This window comes from Heliangelus exortis, chromosome 1, assembly GCF_036169615.1.
Source record: "Heliangelus exortis chromosome 1, bHelExo1.hap1, whole genome shotgun sequence".
In the NCBI taxonomy this organism is placed as follows: domain Eukaryota; kingdom Metazoa; phylum Chordata; class Aves; order Apodiformes; family Trochilidae; genus Heliangelus; species Heliangelus exortis.
The window spans coordinates 87343198-87367338 of record NC_092422.1 but is presented as its reverse complement, the minus strand read 5'-3'; the positions used below and the strand labels follow the sequence as shown (position 1 = coordinate 87367338).

General features: G+C 41.0%; 1 protein-coding gene across 10 annotated transcripts in view; it reads left to right on the top strand.

Moving 5' to 3' along the window:
- Nucleotides 1-5448: 5448 nt before the first annotated feature.
- SLC37A1 (solute carrier family 37 member 1) overlaps nt 5449-24141 on the top strand; it is a 38044-nt gene continuing 19351 nt past the window's right edge. For 2 of the 10 annotated variants that reach the window (XR_011727559.1, XM_071752724.1), the window contains exons 1-10: nt 5449-5699; nt 9352-9631; nt 11588-11669; nt 12465-12591; nt 13869-13947; nt 14841-14976; nt 16479-16555; nt 18299-18465; nt 19201-19238; nt 22686-22724. Coding sequence is in view for 7 of the 10 variants with exons in the window: in XM_071752724.1 (XP_071608825.1) it covers nt 9576-9631; nt 11588-11669; nt 12465-12591; nt 13869-13947; nt 14841-14976; nt 16479-16555; nt 18299-18465; nt 19201-19238; nt 22686-22724 (801 nt within the window). In the remaining 3 variants the exon portion in view is untranslated. Of the gene's footprint in view, nt 5700-6598; nt 6762-9351; nt 9632-11587; nt 11670-12464; nt 12592-13868; nt 13948-14840; nt 14977-16478; nt 16556-18298; nt 18466-19200; nt 19239-22685; nt 22725-24141 lie in introns of those variants that run through there. The other 8 variants (XR_011727573.1, XM_071752762.1, XR_011727569.1 and 5 more) reach the window with 6 other exon arrangements.

Genomic DNA, 24141 nt, shown 5'->3' with positions numbered 1-24141 from the left:
ACAAGCAAGCTAGAAAAACATGTAAATGACCTTTCTTGCCAGCCAGTTCACAACTGCCTCCAAGTACAAGTAACATAGGGATATCCTGAAGGCTGGGTGATAAGAAAAGGCTGTATGAAAGCTGTTCTTGAAATACCAGCAATATTTTTAGGCATCTTTGCTAAATATAACCCTCTGGTCCCTTCCTGCAAAATGTCCAAGGGAAAGTATTCTGTTGTATTTATACCCTGCCTCCCATTTCTCTGACCTTACTGTTCATTTTGAAGTGCAGAGTGCATTACATTCTTCAGACATATGAGAAAATTGTCAAGTTTCTCTTTAGCATACAGGATCTCCCTTTCCACTAAAGTTCAATGCAAACATATACAGGCTGCTTCTATTCCATTTAGGAGGTTGCTGCTCATGTCATTTCTCAAGACTTTTATGACAGTCAGTATTACTACTGCTACCAAGAAAATAGTTGGCACTCATGGGATGAAAAAATATGTTACTTTCAGTATAAGAATAAAGCAGTGTTAATATTACATTTTTCTCTGCTTTTCTCTGGAAGTGGTTTTTTTTTCATTAAATGTACAAAACCTCAAATTTAAGCTGCTTTATTTAGGCATAGCTTATACTGGCATAAAGCTAAGGCAGCCCAACCCCTTTGTACATACCATCTCAAGTCTTAACCTGGTAACACGGAATTAATTCAACAGAAAAGAATCAAACAATTGAGGTAGATGGGACTAATTTGCTGTGTCCTTATTCCTGCCAGCTTGATACCTTCATAATTCATCTTCCTATACAGGACTTGTAAGGCAATTGCTTTAGTGTAAGCTCGGTTCTGGTCTGCTTTCTGTTTTACCGTATTTGTAACTGTTCTGGTATTTGTTTTCTATTAAAAGATGCCTCAGTTCTCCCTTCTAATATAAGTACTTTCCAGTGATTATGTCTGCATGCATGGAGAAATGAAGTCTATCAGTAGTCTACCTGCCTATTTCAGTCTGTTTACTCTTCAGCAGTTATTTCTGCAGCCATCTTGTTACTCTACCAGTCAGCTTTCCATGCAGTTTAAGAAGAGTAGAAATAAGGACAAAGTAATAAGATAAACTCTCCCATTTCCTGCTGGAAGCAGAATGAAATTTTTCAAGATAAGTTCCTCAAAATAGTTGTTCTTTTGTAATAAAAAGTGGTCTCTATATTGCTTACAAAATCAATTTCTAATTGCACAGCTTAGTTGTGTTTTTGTTGTTTTTTGGTTTGGTTTGGTTTAATTCTGTGTTCTCAGTACATTCTTGTTCATTTTTCTGTGAACAGGTGGCTTGAAGGTATGAGTGCTGATCTGAGCCTCTAACCAGGGAACCTCCAACATAATTATAGGAGTCACCCAACCCTGTAGCAACAGGTCTCAGGCAGCAGCTCTCCCTGGGACTCTCTCCAGTAGATCTTACCTCAAAAGGAACCACCTTTGTTATAACTGCTTTTTTTACAGCTCTTTCTTTAGACAGCCTGATTTAACAGCCCTCTACCCTTCCGGAAAGCCTTGGGGAGAGGCAGAGCATAGTGTCAACACTGCTGAGCTCATTTTTTTGAATGGAACAAGAGACTGATCAGCAACTCACAATAAATATTATTGCAACTCCAATAAATACCATTATTCCTAAATATCTCCTGCACTCAGAGCAATATCTATATTTATGCAGGAGGCCTGAAGGCAGTTTTCTGCCCTCCCAACCCACACATTCCACTTGCTGTTGATTTTTTTTCTTCCTAAGCAGCCTTTAGTACTCAGGTACCAGCCTACTCTGGCTGGGGAAAAGGCTGTGTGGGCGCAGTGGCCTTGTCCAACAATCTCTTTTCCTAAAGCTATGGGCTGGTGTTTCTCACTAGATTTCTGGCAAGCTAGATGTGATGAAAGTACCAGTCTGGAAAGCATGTAGTCATATTAGTGTGGCACTCTGCCGGCACTGAAATTTCCCATTAAAAGGCAGGACATACTGTACATATGCTTCCAGACCACATCTGGCTTACTTCCAGCCCTTTCCAAGTGGCTGCATCAGGGCTATACCTGTCTACTCCCAACCCTATGGGCGTACCCTTCACAGCCTCTTTCTTTTTTTGCTTTTCTTTTGATTTTTTTTTTTTTTTTTTTTTTTGTCTGCTGAAGCTCGATGGCAGATTACCTTTGGATGGCACCCAGCCTTGATGATAACTGTTTATACAATATCCCAGCTGCTCTGTTGGGAAAATAAAGCATGTAAAACTAATAAAGGTAAATATAAGCCTTGGAATCCTGCTATTTGTGTGGAATACAGTCTAAGTAAATATTGATTTTTAAATAGTAAAATAATATTCAACATCCCGTTATTATATAAGGAAGTTGTGAACTTTTCTAATCCCCTGGAACAAAGAGACCACTCAGTGGCTAAACAGATTAGTCTCTTCCATCTGTACACTTATGAATCATAGAACATACTTGTGCTATTTACTGGAAAGAAAATAAATACATTCATCAGGTAAAGGATGCAATAGCCTGTGTTAAGACCTCTGCTCAGCCAGCATCACCTATCCAGCAAAGGAAACACTGTGCTGACACTCCCTGACCTCAAAGTGATTCGCTACATCAGGTCTCGAGGAGGTAAGAACACTGCTCTTGTTCAGCAGAAGAAAAATATAACTGTCAACCAGGAAATTAGATTATCTTCTTTGAGAGAAGTGCCAGCAGAAGCATACATAAGCATCTGTCAGTGCATGCATCTTTACTGCCGTAAAGATGGTTTTGCAAAAAAGAACACACCCTTTTCTGTTTCCTCTAGTATAAATATTGCTAGAGACTTAGAAAGCCAAGCAGCTGCCACACTTGATACCCAACATGGTAATTCACTGGACCTTAATTTTTATTTCCTCCTGCAAGGGAACTGGCAAAATGTCCTTTCTCTTATTTTCTGTGAGGCACTAGATTAACATATGTTCAAAACAATTTTTTTTTTGTGTGTTCTGTTTTTTTGGCTGTAGACCTCCTTTTTCCCCAGTGGACCTTTGGCCTTTCCCTGATACCCTACACCAGCAGGCTCTTGTGCAACCAGCAGTGCTGTCCCTCCTATCTGTGTGATTTATTTGATGGCTTCTGGCCACTGTAGCTGCTGGTGACCAGCACTGGCATAGCAGAGAGAGCAGCTGTGCCAAGGGTGGCAGCCAGGTTTCAGTGATGTTAGGGGAATAGATTAGGAGGGACCTTTATATTAATGGAACCTGAAGGTTCAACTTTTAGGTAGGAAAAATACCAGGTCTTTCTGTTGGCTGTTCGGCTTGTCCTTTTCTGCAAGTTGCTTGTAACCTTACTCAAGCAAGGTTAAATTCTTTAAGGTATTTTTAAAAGGCCAAGCCAATACCAGTTTAAAAAAATGTGAGGATCCTTCAAGATGATGATAATTTTTGTGGTCATTTAGGATGATATAATAACAATATATAATATAATATATACATAGTAATATATAATAATATTAATTATATATACATAAAAATACACTAATAATATATACATATAAATACACTGTGGTAGGTCTGACCTTTTCTACTGTAAAGAGACTAAATCTTCATTTGTGTGTGCATGCACCCCAGTCAGAACAGACACTGCCTGGATGCCTTCCAAGTGCAACCACATAATTCCTGCAAATCACTGCTCTTGGAGGAACATCCCTTGTCTAGATTTATCTATACTAAGTGCTTGTTGCAGCAGAAATCACAAGCATCAACATACACAGATGTTCTGCTCTGGCTGTAATTGTCCCATCTCTATCTGATGTTAGCATGTGCTTTTGCACCCCAGGGAACAAACGCCCTCTCTGTAAGACAACGGCATTTCCATGATAAGCCTCATCAGAAGAATTAAGAGGCTCAAAGCCCTTCCTCGTTTCATTCATTCACCATCATACAGTAAATGTGGGGAGCTAAAGCAGCTCTGGGACATGCTTGTTTGCACTCCAACTCCGAGTGTTATAAGAGTTTCTAAACTTAGCCTTGCTGCCCAGGGCATCAGCCATTTCAGCCCAGCTGATAGGGATTTGGGAGATGATTTTTCTTTTGAATTCAAGAGACACAGCACTGTATTGTCAAAAAGCAACTATGCACTGTCATTTCCCTGAGGCACTGAATGTAAGTGTAGTCTTATACTGCAGGACAGCTCTGTAAAAATTGTAATAATTCAAGACCTTTTGATGCTGAATATGGGCATCACCTGTTATCTGTGAGCCAAAATCATAAGGTAAGAGTGATGCTAAACAAGTTTTTCAAGTAAGAACTTAGTAGCATTTGTAGAGGTGATGTGAAAACTTCTTTTAGCCTCCAATTCACTACTTAAAAATCCCTCCTACAAGGAAGTGAGCCTGAGCAGGAATCAACATCTGCCAGTGACAAGCTGAAAAGCAGGAGATTGTGTAGCATCCACCTGCATCTGAAACAGTCTGGTGCAGGGCTGAGAGCAAACATTATTGTAAGGGAGAAGAGCTTGCTTATTGAGTGGGATAAAGCAAAGATGCTACTAAGATTGTGCTGCAAAGCTGAGCACTCCTGTGTTTGAAATGTGGGGCCTAAGTACTATCAAACTGGGACTTAAGGAGTTTATTTTAGTGGTACTACTGGCACAGCCAATGCAAGATGAGGGGGAAGATATAAAATAAACCTGGACATTTAAGTGAGTACCCAAAGTGGGTTTCTTGTGCCAGGCAGACACAATAGAAAAGACAAGCAGTCGTGCAGATAAACTAAGACCTGCATGAGGTAACTATTAGCAGCTACACAGTTCTGGATAGAAATCACAAATAAATAAAAAGTGCAGCATCACCAGCACTAGTGAGGTGATATCACGATAAAGAAATACACTTGCAGCTTGAAGTATGCATTTACATAAATAACTTGAGAACTGAAGTTGCCAAAAATAAAAACGCACTGCAGGACCAGAAAAAAAGGGGGAAAAAACCACCACCACCACCCAAAAAAAAAAAAAAACAAACCCCAAACAAAAAACCAAAACAAACCAAAAAAACCCCAAAACATTTTTTCTCTTCCTGTCAGTTTTCAGATGACCCGGCGTGTGTTTTCTTAATGCGAATTTCCTTCGCGAAATACCCGGGCCGGCGGCCTGCTCAGGGTCGCGCTGGCGATGCCGGGCCGCCCCTCAGGGGCGCCGGGAGGAGGAGAGGCCGCCGAGATGACAGGTGGGTCGGCGGAGACAGCGGGCAGCACCGGCCCAAGGAGCGGCTTCTCTCTCCGCAGCAGGCCGGGGGCGGGACCCCGCCGAGGAGCCGCCGTCGCCCCCTCAGCCCAGGGAGCGGCTGCCGGCGCGGAAGGCCGGGCCGGCCCGGCCCAGGGGCAGCGGTGGCCGTGGCAGGCTTCAACCCGCTTACAGAAGCGGGACGGAGCCTCCACGGGGCGCGCTACCGCTAGAGACCGGCCCACGGACCGGCCCGCCCCGGTGCTGTCAGCTGAGCCGTGCTGCGCTGAGCCCAGCCGTGGCTCGGTCCGGCTCGCCCCGCCAGCGTGGGGCGCCCTCCTCCTCGTCCTCCGCCGCACGGCGCGGCGGGGAGGGGCCCGGGCGGACCGGTCCCGTCGGGAAGCTCCCGCGGCCGGGCGCGGCTGCGGACAGCCGCCCGGCCGCTCGGCTCGGCTCGGCGTAGCGCAGGCCAGGCAGGAAGCAGGAAGCTACCGGCGGCGGGAGGGTGAGAGAGCTACGGTGGCGGGTGGGCAGCCAGCGGGCGGGGGGCGGCCGCCGTGCACCTGCCGTGCCCGCTGCGGGGGCGGAGCGGGGGCGTCGCTGCCGCTTCCCGCCTGTGCGGCGGCGGCCCCTTCCCCTGCGGACTGCTGGGGGGCGGCGGCCGGGCGGGGGTAGCGCGGGCGCGGCGATGCCGGTTCTCTGCCGAAGGCAGTGGGAAGCGGTGGTGCGGGGGCTCAGGCGTTCATCTCCTCGGCCACCCATTTACTTCACCTTTTGTCTTGCTTTTCCCCTTCTATTTCTTTGAGGCTGGGTTTGCTGTGAGCCCCCCCTTCCCCCACCCCAGCCGGCGCGGTCAGGCCCCGGACCGGGTTGTTTTGGGAGCCCCTCCGGGTGTGTGTGGTAGCGGCGGGGCAGCCGCCGGCTTCTGCCTTTCAGGGTGCGGGGCGTGCAGGCAGGGGCACGCCGAGCACTTTGTAACCCCCGGAGGCAGAGACCGGTGCCCTGGGCTGGCACTGACCCGCTGGAAACCTCCCCGCGGAGGCTCCCGGAGGCCGCAGCACCTCGTACCGCGGGGGAAGGCCGCCTGGCTGCCGGGCTGGCCCCGCAGGGTGAGGGTGTGCAGCGCTGGGCCTGGATGGAGGTTTAGGGTGGGTGATAAACCCACCGGGTCATTGGGTGATGCGGTAGCTCCCGGTGTGGTGCAAGGGCCCGGGATGTAGGTATGTGGGTCGCTGGGTGTTCGTAAGGACTGTTGCCCCCCGTTGTTAAACCAGGTTTAACTGTTTTCCACTTTCTGTACTTAGAGGGAGGAATGTGATCAGCTGATAGGATTTGGTTGTTTATGGCTCAGGTGCTGAGCTGCTGGGATATTTAGCACAATATGTATTTGATCCACACATTGTGCGTTAAAAGGCCTTTTTGAGTCCTTAAGGGCATCCTGATGGGGACTTGCATTACTCGCTGTTTATACATACACAGAATTAATGTCTACTCTCCAGGGATGCTGTGTCTCAACCAGGCAGGAGCTTCAGGCTCTCCCTCCAGTGCTCAGCACAGCTGTGGCAAGGTTGGTAGTGTTGTTAGCAGTGGTAAAGGCCTGTCACAAATGCCCTGAAACAGGCAGGGAACTTTGTTTCAGCCAGCACAGTCAAAAGCATGAAAGAGAAGTAAAAAGTTTGGGTGGAAAACAATGGTAAATAGAGTGAGGGTGCAGTTCTCTACGTGCTGCTGGTAGTCCAGTCATCTGTCACTCTGGATTTACGGCAGGATGTGCTGTTAGGAGTGGTGGTGGAGTATGATCTCTAGAGCAGGTGCATAGATGTGCAATCTTGTGTGACCACTTAGCCCTGAAACCTTATGTAAAATGTGTGAAGTTTTTCTGCTTACACTAAAGCTGTTAAATAATAACCTGCTAAACAATTACTTTCCTGCAATGACAATCACCTTGTCACGTTATATTTTAAGGAAACCACTTAAAGAGGCTTATGACCTCAGAATTCACTGTTTGCTGGCCTTTGCTTGTTTTCCCAGTAGATACCATTTTTTTTCCCAGTAGATACCATTTTTTTTCCCAGTGGATATCACTTTTTTTCCCAGTCGATATCACCTCACTTAAAATATAGTCAATTAAATGATAACTTTGGTGTTACTGATAGCTGTAAGAGAGGGGAAATGGGGTTTAGGATCACCCTGAAACAGGTCTGTTACACTCCTTCTCTTGGCTGCTTGTGCCCACCTCTTTTGGTTTTTACTTTTCTTCCACTGGCACTATTTACAGCTTGTTTAAACGAAGCAGAAAATTATTGACAAGCAGTTGTTGGGTTGAAATTAGAGTTCAGGTGACTGAACTATCTTGCCATGGCTGTAAGGGGCAGTCTCACCTGTCCTCCCTACCTTTATGGTCTTACTGCTTCATATTCATCCCGTGTAGCAGGTTTTGTGGCTACAGTGTGAGTTAATAATCAGCTGTTGATCAGCTGTTTTTCAGGACAGAATTTCTGATGGACCAGCCACTTGAATGATCTGTGCAGGACTGCAAGGTCTGACTCAGAGGGAGTTTGGGACCTGAAGCTGGGGGTGGGAGGACAGTTGTACTTTCCCTAATCCCAGCAGCCTCAGAGAGGAGGTAGGAAACTCATTGGGAATGATTATGGGGTTTGCTGATTAATTGCACAACCAGTTATCTGATTCAGGGGATGGAGGTGAAACATGCCAAACAAGATTTGCAAGTCAATTCACTTTTAGGGGAGCAAGGTGTCAAACTGCACCAGGCCACTGTGGAAAACTTAAAGGAATGGAAAAAATGTAGCTTAAGGTAGCAGACCCTTGACCTTTTGATAGGCTACTCTGGTATGTGGAGAGGTGGTAGCTTTCCTCCATTTTTGGGGAAAAAGCCTATGTGGACAACGAAGCTTTCAAGTTGCCAATTTCGACACAGCGGATGCTGTTTGGTGTTGATACTTAGATGACTGAGTAGTAGTTTTGATTTCTATACTAAGATGGGGGAATAACATGAGTGAGACTCAAACCTTTGCCTGCCCTGGGGCAGCACCTAAAATTTCCTGGGTAAGACAAACCTTTGGTCTTGGCAGGTGTGTTCTCCTCAAAGGAGATTTTGCTTTAGCTCTCCTCCTGTTGTTCACCAGGAGACCTAGTCCTACATTCTGCCAGCTTCCTGTCAGGAGAATGGCAGTGGCTGGTGCTGACTGTAAGCCCCACTAGCTGGGCTGCCAGGAGGTTAAGGGTGGTTAAGTTGCAGATCCTGGTGTGTAATTTGGCATCCTGCTGGGGAGGCTCTGCTGTGAGCACCCAGGGGAGGCTTGGTTTGCATGCATGAGTTGCAGTCACACCTTTTGTCTGCAGTTCCTTTTGTCACCTTACTCAACAGCTGGCTTGGGCTTGCTGGGAAATAACAGTGCCTCTGGTTCCTCTTGGGGGGTGTGTGCTAGAGACTGTGCATCTTTTTCTGTTGAGTGGCTTTGGCCAAAATGTCAAGAAATGTGAGGAACTCTTTTGAGATTTCAAACGACTGAACTGATGCTGCTAAAGTCTCTTTTCCTGCATGCCATGTAGACACAAGAGCCTGACTTCTCCCTGGTGTTGGCTGAGCTGGTGTAGAGAGCTCAACTGGTGAAAAACTTGTTTTCCTTTTACCCTGACAACGTAGTGGTTTGTTCAGTGCTGATACTGGGACAGGCAAATAGGGCCTGCACCCACTGTCAAGCTGAAAGTGTCTGTTCCAAGGTGAAAAACACTACAGCCATTTTGGAACAAATTTCAACCTCGTGATTATTTCTGATGTGTTAAAATAGAATTTTGTAAGGTGGGGAATTGTCTATTTGTAGTCTTTCTGCAATAAAAGCAGAGCATTTTGGTGTCAGCTGGCTTTGAATCATGTTCTAAGTGCATCTTTGCCTTGTGCCCCCCTCTGCTTTATGCTGTGCTGACTTCTCAAAATAGAGCATACATTATAAAATTCAGAAAAGGGCTTCAATATACATTGGGTTGAAGTTCTCTGTTACACTTTTGTGTCTGGATGGTTATTTATGGTCGTTACTTGGCTCTGAAATAGATAATAGCTAATTCAAATGTTATTATTAGAAAATATTACAATAACTTGATAAGAATATTTACTTACCAGCTTCTCTCATTTGAAGATCAGCAGTTAAAAAAAGCAGACTGAAGAATTTGCCACGTCGTGACTAAAGGTATAAGAAAAAACCTACAGAGAGATCAACTCAGCAACGTATCTTCCCCATTTGTTAACAGGCTACCATTGCACGGCTTTGGGAGGATTTTTACCCCACATTCTGAAGAACAGAGAACACTGTTACAAGTGTGTAATTGTGTTGCCTAAAATTTGATACCAGCTGTAGGGTAGATGGCTCAGCTTCCTCCTGGGATCCGCTTTATCACTTCATTTTCACGAGATCAGTGGTAAGACTTGAAATATGGTGGTGATTTTTGCTTTGGACAATGTGAGTTTTTATCTAGGAAAATAGATACTGTTGCTATGTTCTATTTTTGCTTTTTCATGGTTTAATGTAAACATTAAGAAAACATAGTTACATAATAAATAAATATTACTGACATTAAAAAGGGAGGTACTTGTTTGGGGGGACTCAAACAGACCCTTACACGTCAAGTGTGCTAAAAAATAAAGCCTTTTATCCTTTGCAAAGTATGTCCTTTCAAAGGATAAATTTCAGATTTTTATTTTCAGACTCTTAGATGGGAGGAATGCTTGAGGTTAGTTTTCTTTCCTTAACCAGAAGTGTATTTTCTACCCCATAATTTGATGCATAATATATAGTTGTAGAATTACAGTTTTAGTTCTTGCTGCGGTAATATTTAAAACAAAGTAAACAAAAAAACTCTTTGCTTTAGGAAAATGAATCCTAGAAGTTGGATGGCATCAGTTCTTGTGAGTTCTTCTGAGACGAAATACAGAGTCAATTGTCTGTAAATAACAAAAAATAACAAATGAAAGGCCAAGCACTTCCCATTTGAGCAATTTTATCACATGTTTTTGTAGTAGAGCAGCACAGACAGTCATTTCAGTGTTATCACTGTGAAGATGTTTTCAGTGTGGTAGTAAATAACTCACTAGATAACTCACTATTATTGGTTTTTTAATGTCTCTATGAATAAGCCAGAAATAGAAATCAAATCCCTTGTTATATCAACATTTATAAGGCAAAAATTATGGGATAAGGTTGATTAAAAATTAGGGACCAAAACAGGCTGCATGATGTCAAATCTTTTTATATATTTACTTTTATTTACAGGTGTTAATTTAAAGATCAAAGCTAGAAGGGACCAGTATCTACACTCTGGTCTCTGCATTGTTTTAAGCAAAAATCCACAAAGCACTCTCCCTTAACAACTACACTGTGCTTCAGGTAGTGAGTAGAATAGATCAGATTGTTATCTTTGTTTAAAGCTTGCAAGGAAGATCATAGAATCATAGAATCATAGAATCCTAGGGGTTGGAAGGGACCTCGAAAGATCATCTAGTCCAACCCCCCCTGCCAGAGCAGGGCCCCCTAGAGTACATCGCCTAGGAACGTGTCCAGGCGGGTTTTGAATGTCTCCAGTGAAGGAGACTCCACAACCCCCCTGGGCAGCCTGTTCCAGGGCTCTGTCACCCTTACAGTAAAAAAATTCTTTCTGATATTCAACTTGAACCTCCTATGCTCCAACTTACACCCATTACCCCTTGTCCTATCACTGGTCACCATAGAGAAAAGCCTTTTAATTCAGATGAACCACAGAGAAAGACTCAAGGATGCCAGTGAGGTACAAGGGAAAATTCCTTCCCAATCCCAAAATTTAGTTATGTTTATGTGTTCCAGCTGACAGCAGACAGAGGCAGTGTCAGTCCCCTGTCTGTGTGCAGAAATGGCTGATTTCTGTTGTTAAAGAGGATGGCAGAAGCGAAGCAAAATCCTAAGAGCAGTAAGGAAAGAAAGAATAAGCCAGAATAGTCAGACTGACAGTTCACAGAGCTATCATTTGTCCTAATTGTACCAGAAAAACAGATGAGGCAGGGAAATGTGAAATCTGACTAACAGTATGTTTAATTTTGAACTGTCTTTTAGTAGCTCTCAAGGGTAGGTTGCACACAAGGCGTATCAACGCTGTGGACTCCAGAGCCCTTCCACGTTGTCCTGTCTGTACCTCTGTGCTACCAAGCTCCTTCCCAAAGCCAAATCAAAGCAAATGTTGTAAAGCAGTGTAAGTGCTAGGGTGTTTCTTCAGAGAACATGAAAAAAAGTTGTCTTCTGCTATTTAAAGTTTACTAGTGACTTCTCTAATGTAACTTAGTGCTCAAAGTAATTCTGAACAAAACAAGTTTCAAATACTCTCTTTTTTTTTTTTCTTATATTGTAGGTATAGAGCCTTCATTTTCTCTCTTACTTTCTTGTTGTATGCCAGCTTCCATTTATCAAGGAAACCTATTAGTATAGTTAAGGTAAGCAATGTTGCATCCTTGTTTAAACATCCTTCTTCTCCTGTCAAACACGGAAGTGGTAATCTTCTTAAGGATTTCCTTTTCTGAAAGGCAGAGTTAAACTTTAACTTGCCATGGTTTAAAAGATGAAAAACTGATAAAGCTAGTATGAAGTGACATTTACTTGATAAACATTAGTGAGGCCACACCTAGAATACTGCACGTACATGTAATCTCTGGTTTTACAACTTGAAACAGCTATACTTACACTTAATTCATGTGAATGAATTTACATTCATGTTTGAGAAAAGTTGCTCGTAACTGGTAAATAAAACATGGTAAAATTCTACAAGACTGTTCCCAATACTGTTGAGCATCATAGTCATAGTTGTCTGTGCACTTGGGACTGTTCCCAGTAAAGCTGGTGGCAAAATATTATCTAATTCAAGGTTTGTTAGTTTAATCTTTGGCCTCCATAAATTTCCAAACACAAATCAAGCCCCCAGGGCTGTGTTGTTTATAACTGATGAGTGACAGTGGGCAAAGTAGTGTGATGTTAATGAAGAATTTTGAAATTCTGCAGCATCTGAAACACCAGCTTGCTATACCATGTTGCTTCTAACCACATAATTGCTCTTTCATGTAGTGGTGGTTTCATCCAGCAGAATACCAAGCAATTAATAATGGCTAACAATTTTGCTGATTTCAGTGGGTTTGACACAGGTTGATAAGAGCTAAAATAGTTTAATTCCTTGCTATATGGCAATTAACAGTCTCAAGTGAATTTTCCATTTTCAAATTTTCTTTCTATATCAGGGAGAACTGCATAAGCATTGTGCTGCCTTGCATGAAGTTGAACTTAGCTCCGACAAAGAATATGCTGCCCAGATTCAGCTTGTCAAAAAAACATCTAATGTATCTCAGTGTGGTTGGGAGCCATTTGGTAAGGGTTGTTTTTGTCTGTTTTTGTTTGGGTTTGTGGGGTTTTTTTTCCTACTAACAAACTGATATAAATACATTATTTGCCTCTTGCTGTTTCTTTTTCGTGTGTGGAGGATTCAGGATACGTGTATGGGAGGGGTGGGTTTTTTTCCATATTCTCATTGGGTTTTTAAAGAAAGTTGTGACTTACCTTGTGATGTGTTCCCTACTGCAAGTCGCTTAAAGAATGGACATTATTTTACATGCTACACCTACATGTGATAGTTTCATGACTTTGGTTTCCAGTCAGAAAATGAAATTTGTATATTAAAGAAAACAAGGGTGAAGAATAAAAAAAAATTATAATTTTCTACTCATTTAATTCAAGGTCCAGCAATCATTTAAATGTAGTCACTTGGTGTTTATCTAAATTGGAACTTTTCAGAGTCCTATTCTATCAGAAAGAATATTTTTCTCCCCATTTTAATGGAGAAAAATGAGAGACTTTATTGCAGAGTAGAGTTTTCAGCTCTCTGAATAGCTTGTGAACATAGCTTTTCACTTAAATAGAAAAAATATTTGCCCACTTAAAATTAAAATTGAATTTAATTGTATTTGAGTGTAATAGAGGTTTTGAATCATTCCTTGACACTTCTATCACTACCAAGCACATCAGTGGAGTAGTCCATTCTGTCACTGTGACAGTCCACTCCAGTCCACCTAGCCATACATTATAATTATTCTTTTATTAGCAATAAAAAAAATCCTACTCTGTTCAAAGGTAATTAAAGGTCTGAGGTCAGTGTTTCTGTGAACAAAATTCTGTGTATCAACTGCCTGCTGCAAGGTAAGCAGTCTTCTGAAATTATTTAATCTCACAGGTTTCCAAATGTATTGCAATGCAATCAAACTTGGTTGATGTTCCTTGTCTCTGGACCAAGGGGAGGCTGAGTTTGCTTGTCTAAAACATTACTTAGATTTCTTAACAGAGGCTTCTGAGCTCCAGTGTCCTCCTTTTTCCATGAACACACAGATTACTGCAAAGCTGCCCCTTTGGATTGGCACTCTAGACTAGAAAATACTACCAGTTTTTTCCAAGCATGTTGCAGGCAAAAGAGTCAGCTATTAAGGGGATTTTTTTTTTTAATGTTTTGCAAATTTTATACTGAAGTCTGAAAGTGCCTATAGAAAATTAAATGTCAGTAAATTTTCACTAATAATTTTCTTGTAATATCTAAAAATGGTTGGGAAGTTATCGGTACATTTAAACTGATAATTTGCTTTGAAAATTATTCTTAGATAAGAACAACTACAAACAGTTACTGGGAGCACTGGATTACTCGTTTCTGTGTGCATATGCAATTGGAATGTATCTAAGGTAATCCTCACTCTCTTGGAAACCTGCTTTATGTTGCTGTTAATTTCTGAGGCTCTACTACTTCTGAGATATTGTCCTTTCCTACTATAAAGTTGCTGGTGAAGAGAGTAAGATCTTGGTTGCTGAGGAGAAAAAAACCATCATTCTGAGTCCCCAGTGGTATCATACATGTTGATGTTTAGAAAGCTTCTTACCTGCACCCATCCTGACTGCCTCATGCTGGAATGCTTTCCAACTTGCAGTCTAGTTTGTCTTTTCTTCATATGGGTGATGAAGGAATATATGCTGGAATACCTGTCCTCAAACTTGTATCAGGCTCCAACTTCCACATGTAGACTAAACTGATTTTCCTGGCTTCCATTATGGTCAGGACAGAAGCAGACACCTCCTAAAAAAATAATACTGTACACATCTTAATATGTAAGCATTAGCATCAGCACTAGCTGATGTTTGGAGAGGCTTATTTTTATTGACTAATAAAAATAGTCAATAGACTGGTTAGGAACCATCATAACTGGAATCATTAGCAAGGGGGACGAGTCTCACTTGAAATGGCTAGAGATACGTCCCACCTTACAGGCCAGTTGGAAAGTAACTCCACAAGCAGATGGCCTCCAGTGTGTTCCAGGAGACTATCTCCCTGAAAGGTGGTTGTCCAGGTGTCAGCACCTGGAAATTAGTGAACGTGAAATGATTGAGGGGTTTTTTTTCTGGCAAGTGCTAAAAATTTCTCATTTGTTGCTGCGAAGGAAAACAGCAGTTACCAGTAAAGTTTATCCTTAACCAGAATTAAACAATTAAGGAACAGCAAAGTATTTTTTTTCTGTGAAGGCTTGGGGTATGATCTCATTTTTAATTATTACCTTTCTTTTTATTTCCTTCCACATTCCAAGTGGAATAATAGGAGAGCGGTTACCTATCCGGTACTATCTGACCGTCGGGATGCTCGCTAGCGGATTCTTCACTGCAATGTTTGGATTGGGTTATTTCTATAATATACATAGTCTGTGGTTTTACATAATGGCTCAGGTAGGCATAATGTTATTTAGTTACTCTTGAGTTTCCATGGTGCTGTTTGGGTTTGCATTAGACTTTTTCAGTTGTAAACAGTGATTAGTGGTTGGATGTAAATGCTGGTATACATTGTTGATGACAAGCAGAAGTAGAAGAGAGGATAGCACCAAGCTTGTGGGGTTTTCTTGAAACACGTTTTTTTGGTGAAAAATGTCTTTGGAAACAAATGAGTGTGTTTCAGTCTGCGTAAAATCAGTGATCAAATCTTTGCAAACTTTAATGTGGGTGAGTTCTAAAACAAATGTATTTGCTTTTGTCAGTCTGCCAAGACCTGAGTGATGCATCCTGGCTTCCTCTGCAGAAAAATTACATTTGTACTGCTAATGATGAACAGTCTCCCACATTGGTGTGGCTGAAAACAGGCAGCTTCTTTAACAAAATTGATTGTTTGGGATTTTTTAGAGCATTTGTAAATCTAATCAGGTGTCACAAGCATATTTGCCATTGACCTAAACTGGAATTTAAGCCAGGACCAGGATATGGTTAGCACTTCTGAGTCATTTTGGATAGGTCTGCACCTTGCACTACTGCTCTCTTTGTGTTATTGCAGTAGCACTTTCACCACAGGCAAGTTTGCATGGCATTGTGCAACAAGGCATGCAGTGATACTGACTTGGGTACTGCAGGCTGTTATAACCATTTCACCAAGTTATCCACTTAACCATGTCACTGCCCTAGTGCTCCTGGTTTATGTGGTTTCTCAAGACAGGAGCTGGCTCCTTAAGGGTTAAGCTAACTATATCTACCAGGTGAAGTTGTCAGCAAGTCCTGTAATGCCATGGGTGGTCTTGCACCTCCAGCCTGATTGGGTTTTGTTGGCTAGAGTGAGGTTTTTCTGCTGCATGTTCAAATGCTTATTGTTGATGTGAATTATTGCATTGTGATCCTTGTGCTAATGTTTAATTCTGGATAGTTTTTTGGCGTTGAGTAAGGATTATGATCTCTGAAACACAGAGGCTGAAATAGTTTTGTCTTCAGCCTGATTATAGTGAGTGAAGTTTTTCCTCTCAGTTTATTTACCAGTTGTCTGTTAAGCATTTAAAATTAATGTGCAAAGTTACTCAGTCTCCCCTACAGTTTTCTTTTTCCTGGCTTTGATTGCAAACATGCTTTGGAGTATGTTCAAATTGAGATAAGTGCTATAGTTCTGTTTGAGCATGGGGAATTTGTTTCTCTGTTGAGGTGAGTGCAGTGTGGTTTTTTGGTAAGCATGTGATTGATTTTGTGTTTTGTGTGTTAAATCATAAGGTAGCTGGGGAGATGTAGGTAGAGGGAAGAATCTCTGCAAAATGTTGCAACTTGGTTATTATTGGAAAAGACTGCTTTAAAAACCCACCACTAAATTTGTAAATCCCAACGATTTGTGTAGGTTTATTTTCTCAACTCGTCGGGAATTGTGTAGGAACCTCACTTATTTTGGAGTATGTTTATTTATTGTTATTTTTATATACTTTCAGATAGCTAATGGGTTGGTGCAAACTACTGGCTGGCCGAGTGTCGTTACATGTATTGGCAACTGGTTTGGAAAAGGAAGGTAAATAATACATTATCCCAAATTTTGGAAGTACAAATATATTCTGGGCTGTAATATTATAGTAAATTGAAACATCTTTCTTTTGCTTCCATTTATTTGGGGGAGCAAACAAGCGGTTAGGCAGATCTTTGAGTTTTCTTTGTTACATCAGTTTGAAATATTCTCTCCGATGTCAAAACAGTGTTCTGTGGTAGCTCTTTAGACTTTATTTTTCAGATTAAATATTTCAGAATTGAATTAAGAATAGTTCTTGCAGATATCAAGTCTAAACCCAATTTTAATGAAGGCTGTTATTATGCCATTTATTGTGGACTTTCCTATGTTTTCATTTGTGTTTCAAAGTAGTTGTGAAGGTATAACTCTAGAAGTATCTTTTTGTTAAAGTCTGTTTTTCTAACACACTTACAGAAACTTGAAAATCAAATTAAAAAGGGAAATACATAGCAACTGATTAGCCTTTTGTTTTTGTCACTCTCTTTAAATATTTTTTCCCTTAATCCTGCATAGAGATCATTCATGATGTTTATTTTGTCATACTCTATAGGAGCTTTCCATAAATTTTGCAAGAACTGCATGTTGCTAGTAAGACTAGTGTAGTGCTGTCCATTGTAGATACATACTATTGAATGAACATCTGTTGTCAATCAGTTCAAGACAGGGACATATGAAAATGAAGTATAGGCTTTCCATATAAAGTCATGGGACAGTTAAGAAGGTGTAGACTCAAACTAGTTGTCTGTATTCCCTTGCAGCCTTTTTGGTGGGTGGTACAAAATGCAGAAATTATACAGTCAGACAATACTGAAAAAAATTGGCAAGTCTGTTCAAAACAAATATGTTTATTCAGATTTCCTTTTGTGTAAAAGCAAGAGCCTTTACTTTAGGGAGGCTGCATAGTGGACTGATGGATAGGTTTGAACGTCAGTGGTCTGGTTCTTTTCATTCTGCTACAAATTTATGAAACACGAGCAGACCTCTTAGATCTTGTCTTTAGCCAAAGGAAAAAGATTTGGTTTACTTCCAGTTAGATTGCTCCGTGTAAACTCCTGCTGAGAGCTAAGAAATTTTCCCATGACTTATGAGGGGAAAAAAAACCTTTTGCTAAATCTCACAAGTACAGTAAGATTTTTGTGGTTTACATTAGCTCAGCTGGAGCTGTTCTACACTGCTCCATTTGCAAGCAGACAACATTCTGATGTGTGTGTTAGCCAAGCTTGTGCAGGTGTTACCTTCTGCTAACCCCTAGCACGTTCAGAATGTGAACAAACAGCACTGAATTTGCTTCACCTGTCCTGTGCAAATTGTTTTCTTTTGCATGATAAGCATATCCTGAAAGCATCAGATTATCAGTGCAATGTATTTGCAGGAGGACCTCCATTCCCAATAGCATTAGACTTAGTGTGCACATGCTACCCAACATACTTGTTGGGTAGCATACTTGTTTTTATCAAAGAAATTCTGTCCAGAAATATGGAAGCCCTAGTTGTGCCTTTAAATGCCATTAATGTGGGGTGAGTTCTGTCAAGCACAGAGAAGCATTTAGAATGCTACAATTAGTATTTAGGTGCCTTGAAATTGCCAGGTGAAAGACTGTAGCATGAAGAAGCGGTCAATGAAAGAACAATAAGATTGCAAATATTTCACTAATGCAGCAGATGAGCAGTCATTTTTATACACATTTCTCAAGAGAATAATGGGTATTGTCGGAATTGTTAAAGTTTGTGGCTTTGTTTTTAAATGCAGGAGAGGTTTGATCATGGGAATCTGGAATTCACACACTTCAGTAGGAAATATCTTGGGATCCTTAATTGCTGCCTATTGGGTGTCTACGTGCTGGGGTCTCTCCTTCGTGATGCCTGGTGTGATCGTTGCTGGGATGGGGATTGTTTGTTTCCTGTTTCTTATTGAACGTAAGTGCTTTAATGGGATTGAACCATGGAGGGCTCATTATGAGTGAGGAACACCAGCTATTCAGGCTGCATAACTTGGTGAAAAGTATATTTCTCAAGCCATGCCAATACTTAGAGAACTTCTTCCTAGAACACTAGATGGACCTTTGTATGTCTAAAGGGTTTATACACTCAGACTCCATCATACCTTAGAGAGTAACACTTCAGAATTCAGTCCACTGGACTGTCCTTACTTCCCTGTCTTTATAAATTGTTCGTGTGTATTGTAGCATAGCAGAATGTCACACCTGGCTGTGGTGTATATTCTGTGTACCATTCAGCCCATGCCATACATGTTCTGTGATACAAAATACAGAATTCAGCTGACAGAGGAAGTTTTGTCACTTCAAATTAGAAATAAAAAAGGAATGTCTCCAACTTGTCCTTTCATGGACACAGAAATACTCGGATGATTGCTCAAGTTGCTTTAACTGTCCTGTCTTGAAAAGTAAAAAGTTCTGCAGAATGCTGTATGAGAATGCTGCAATGAGCTGGACTGCCAGAATAGCACTTAATGTGGTCATCGGAGGGGAGGGGTATCATGGAGCCCTTTTCTTTTTCCCTAGAGCTACAGTTACACTTTTCTGCCAGGACTGTATCTGTGCACTTGGTTTATTGTTGGTAAATTACTGGTGTCTTAAGAGATACTTATTATGCTTGTTTTCACTGCTAACCATGTGTGGCATTTTATTTCAGATCCTAAAGATGTAAGTTGTTCCTGCACACCATCCAGTGTAAGTGATTTACTATTTTGATTTTTGCCTCCTAGTACAGGTTCTTTATGGTTGTTCTAGAAATCAGATAATCTGTGTGGCTGGTTTGTGCCCTTCTGTTATAACTGACCCTATACTTGAAGGAATAACTGATCTTTTTGTGTTTCACTGTTAAACCAGTAGCTGACTTGCTATCAAAGCAGTGTGAATTATAAGGTGAATGAGTTTGCTTTAATTACAATATTGGAATAGATTATTGTACTACAGTAAACCAAGTGGAAACTGGTTTTGAGTTTTCTTACTTATCTTCCTGGCCATCTTCAAAGCATTTTGGCTTAGGTGTGGCATAATGAGATAGGTGCCAACCACACCTTATCTCACTGTTTGTGAACCCTGTGTTAGGTATTTCAGAAAGAAAAAGCAAGCAGCCCTTCTGCTGCCATAGTGTCAATTAACCATACATCTGTGGGCTTGGGGATGGAAAGTGAGATGTTCCCTTGAATAGAGGGAAGGACAGTAGGAGCATATACCTATGGAAAAGAGGAAGCAAGGGATGGATATGAAGCTGAGGTGAAGAGATTGGAGCAAACAGTTGTGAAAAGGAGAGAGAAATATTTTGTGCTTAGTGGTAATGGACACAAAAGATCATTGCTTCATTTTTTGTGACATCACAGAATAACAATAATTTAGGTTGGAATGGACAGACAGGGTATTGTATGGTCCTACCCTCTGCTTGTAGTAGGTTTAAATTTGACAGAATCAAAAAGCTTGATTTTGATTCTGGGGCTGTAAAATTTTGAAATCCTCAACAATGGAGTTATTGTTTATACATAGGTTTGGGGTTTTTATTAAAAAAGTTTGCACTGAATTTTAAAAATGCATTCATCACATGTTTTACTGGCATGGAGGCAGTGGATCTTGCTATTGTATGAGAGCTTATAATTCAAGGGCTTAAATTTTGAGTAAGATAGTGAACTTCACTGAGCTGTAAATACACTATCACACACACAAACTATGGAATGCATGCTGCCTAGATCACAAGGGAAAATGCAGCTCTCTTAATAAGAGTTTTGAAGTCCAACATTGAGATTGACCACTTAAGGTATTGTTGAAGCAGGACTGAAGCGTGTGTGGGTTTGTGCAAAATCTTTAAGCTTTCATTGTGTTGCTGAACATTGTGTCTACACTTCCTTGTGCCATTGTGACAGCTAAACTTGTAACTTTTAATTGTTTCTAAAAGAAAAGCTTAAGTATTAAATAGACCAGGGTGCTCAGAGCCCCATCCAACCTGGCCTTGAGCACTTCCAGGCAGGAGGCAGCCACAGCTTCCCTGGGCAGCCTGTGCCAGTGTCTCACCACCCTCACAGGAAAGAATTTCTTCCTAATATCTCATCTAAATCTGCCCTCTTTCAATTTAAAACCATCACCCCTTGTCCTATCACTCCATGCCTTTGTAAAAACTCCCTCCCCAGCTTTCCTGGAGTCTTCCTTCAGGTACTGGTGGGAGGCTGCTATGAAGTCTCTCTGGAGCCTTCTCCAGGCTGAACAACCCCAACCCTCAGTCTGTGTCCATAGCAGAAGGGCTTCAGTGAAGATTGTTCCTTTCCTGCCTCATGTTACTGTGATGCAAGAGGAGGGAGGCAGTACAGATCTGGGCAATAGGTCTGCCACATTTTCTGCTAGTTCTTTGGAAGAATACTAAGGGGAGACTGACAAGGAAGGTCTTAAGGTTTCCCATGTGGGAGGGCAGATCAGGGATGTGGGGGAAAGTGTCAGAGGGAAGGTCCCAAGGGAATACCACAGGTGTTTTCCTATAGTAGAGGATTATACGTGGAGACTGTCTGCATATGTAAGTATATGGGAACTATACCTTCTAGTTTTCAAGTTTCACAGGTAGATGGTACAGAGATTGCTTGTTTTTTACCCCTGTCCTCCAGTAGTTTCAAATAGATAGCTTTTTACATTTTAAATGGTCTCTTCTTCTTGAATAGTAACTGGAGGTGATTTTTCTAGCTTGTGTTACCTCTTCTTTACCAGTTAATGGATTTTATTTTCCCTCATACGGAGTACTCCTGATAGAGCTTCTGAATGGTTTGTGAAGACTCCTAAGTTTGTTACTGTCAGATAAGGTGTGCTCACAATGCACTCTATTTTTCATTTAATTCTTTTACTTCCTGAAGGCAACATCTGTCAAGTAAGAGAATATTTTAAGTGACTCTTAGAGACTCCTAGAGGAGGCACTTTTTTCCTTAGCTTTCACCTTGGCTGCTGTTTGTAATACCTAGAGCATAATGTTTACAGAATTTGCTGTTAAGCTTAATGGTAGTAAATGTTTTTATATTTGTTTCAAATACACTTTTACTGAAAAGCATAGCTAAAGACTTTAACACAATATGTTGCTCACAAGTCTCAAGGAGTTGGTATGAAAAAACCCCTACATTCAATATCTACTTGCTGTGATATTTTTAACAAAAATGTAATATTTTAAGGGCTTTTTTCTCCTTCCATTCACCACCCCTTCTCCTAGTCCCAGGAAGTGGCTGTGATTTGACCTGATCTTCTCTGGGACACAAGCAAGATCACTGCTTCAGGCACAGTCTCATCTGTGTAGGGATGCATTTGACCTTCTGTTTCCCCAGAAACCTTGCTCTCCAGAGCAAAAGGCATCAGTTCTTCCTTCTCTGTTCCATATATTCACATCTGCATCTCTAGTAGAAGGCTTACAAAAGTGCTTACCCACCTGCATTGGACCTTTTTCAGATTAAGATTTGCTGTTGTCTTGGGCAGCTGTATGCCATTTGAATTGCTCAAACACTTCAACCCTCTGTGGTCTGCAGAGTACAATGGATTCTAAATCCTTGGTGAATAGGGCTCACAGCTTCTTTTTGCTGCAGGAAGGGAGGTTTTAGAAGTTAAAGAAATTAATATGGTAAGAATAGAAGTCCAATAAGATGTACAAATGCAGATGTGGTGGTGACTGTTTCTGTAAAGAAAAAAATAATTGCTACTTGAAGAAAGGTATGTCCAGTGTAATAGACTGCTATTATGTGGAATAAAAAATTTCAGTCATTTTGTATAAGGCAGGCATAAAATGCTCGCTGTCTTTTTTTTTGTCTTTTTTTTTTTTTTCCTCAGTCATTTCAGGTGACAACCCGAATGTGCTTTTGTAAACAGTTGGCAATGTTTCTTCTAAGAAATTAAAGAAACATACACATTTGATTTGCTCACAAAGTGTATTAGGTCACTTTGGACAGTTGTCTGGGTTAAGTGCAGGCCGCTCTGCCAGCTTGTGCCAAAAGCTGAACCTCATTGTAGATGAATGAGGCCAGTGAAATTTAAGCAAAACTAAAATATGTGTTCAACATGAAAGAAGGACTTAGGGTAGAGTTATTTTAAGATTTATAGATCAGATTCATCTTTGTGTGGTATCACTATTTTGGATGAATTTGGTCTACTGTTTATTTACAGCGTGATCGTGAGCCCAATATTTCTACAGAGTTTGTAGTGGTGAGTAACCTAATTTCATTGAGTTGTTCAGAAGCACAGACAGAGAGCCAGGCACGGAGCCTTGAGTGCACAGTTCTTACTATTTAATCACTGATTTTTTGGACTGTGCTTTCTTTGCTGGTGTTTACCTTGGCTCTGGTTTATGAATATGAAATCATTTCAAAACATATCCTTGAGTACAATAAAGTGCTTTTAAATGCTACCATTGGAGGCTTATTATGTGACTTTCCAAAAGCCTGTACCTCTGACAAATGCCAGCAAGAAGTCTGTGTGTTTTATTAAGCATTGGTGCACTTCCATAATGAAAGTTAAAGGGTAGATTTAATAGCATTTAGGACTTGTTTAATTGCTTCTTGTCTTTTTTCCCTGTAAGCTTTTTTCCATAGGTAAACATATTAGCTGCAGTGTGTTCATACAGACCTGTCTTTATGCTCTAGGAACTTATTTTAACCTAACTTTGCAGTTCCGGGAAAGTTAGCTCACTTCAACTCCTGTGGCAAAGTGCTTGAACATTTAAAAGATACCAGGCTGCAATTTTTATCTTCTGGAAAGGAGAAAGAAGTCTAAGTATTAAGTATGCAGCCTCTCAGTCTAGTCCTTATGCCCAGACATTTCCTCCTTACCACAGTAAATCTTATTTTTGACATTCAAAATAAAGTTTTTCATTTTTTCTCTGCTGAGCTGCTGAATAAAGGTGTAATTACTTGTCTCTAGGAAATGGATTTTCTCCCCCACAGATTATTGTAAATCACTTTTTTACTAAAAGGCTGATTTTCTGTAAGATAAAGTTTTTAAATCTGGTTTATCAGATCCTGGGGGTTTGAGTGGTGTTTGTTTATTTTGGGGTGTGCACGACCATGACTGATTGGTCCTTAGCACTACATTGAGCATCAATCCTTGCCCCTCAGGTTGTTTTTTTTGCCTTCTTAGTGGAATTCGGTTGATTAATGGTAGTTTATCTAAAAAATACTGCAACATACATCCTTGTATTTTTGTTGAGGGAAGAGTAATGTATTGATTCTTTTCAAATTAAAGTGTTCAGTGGGGATGGACATGTTTTTTTTATTTGTGGTGGGGGTTTTGAGGGGATTTATTTGAGGCAGGTTTGGGGAAATCTTTTATTTTTTATATATGTGGCATTCAGAGTGTGATTATACACTTAAATAAACTTTACATCCCTAAGGAATGTATGCTGCCTCTTGTGGCCTATGTGCCTCTTGCATGCCTACTTTGAGAATGTGTGTTTCATTTGACAGACAAACCTTAATTTCCCTGGCAAATCTTCTTTGAACAAGGATATCTCAGAATGATGATTCCCAAATAATGCAGTTTTATGTGTGAACTGATATACTAATGCACTTGCTAATAAGCAAGTATAAAAAAGGAGGTCCATCAGGGGCCTAAAATGTGGCTTATT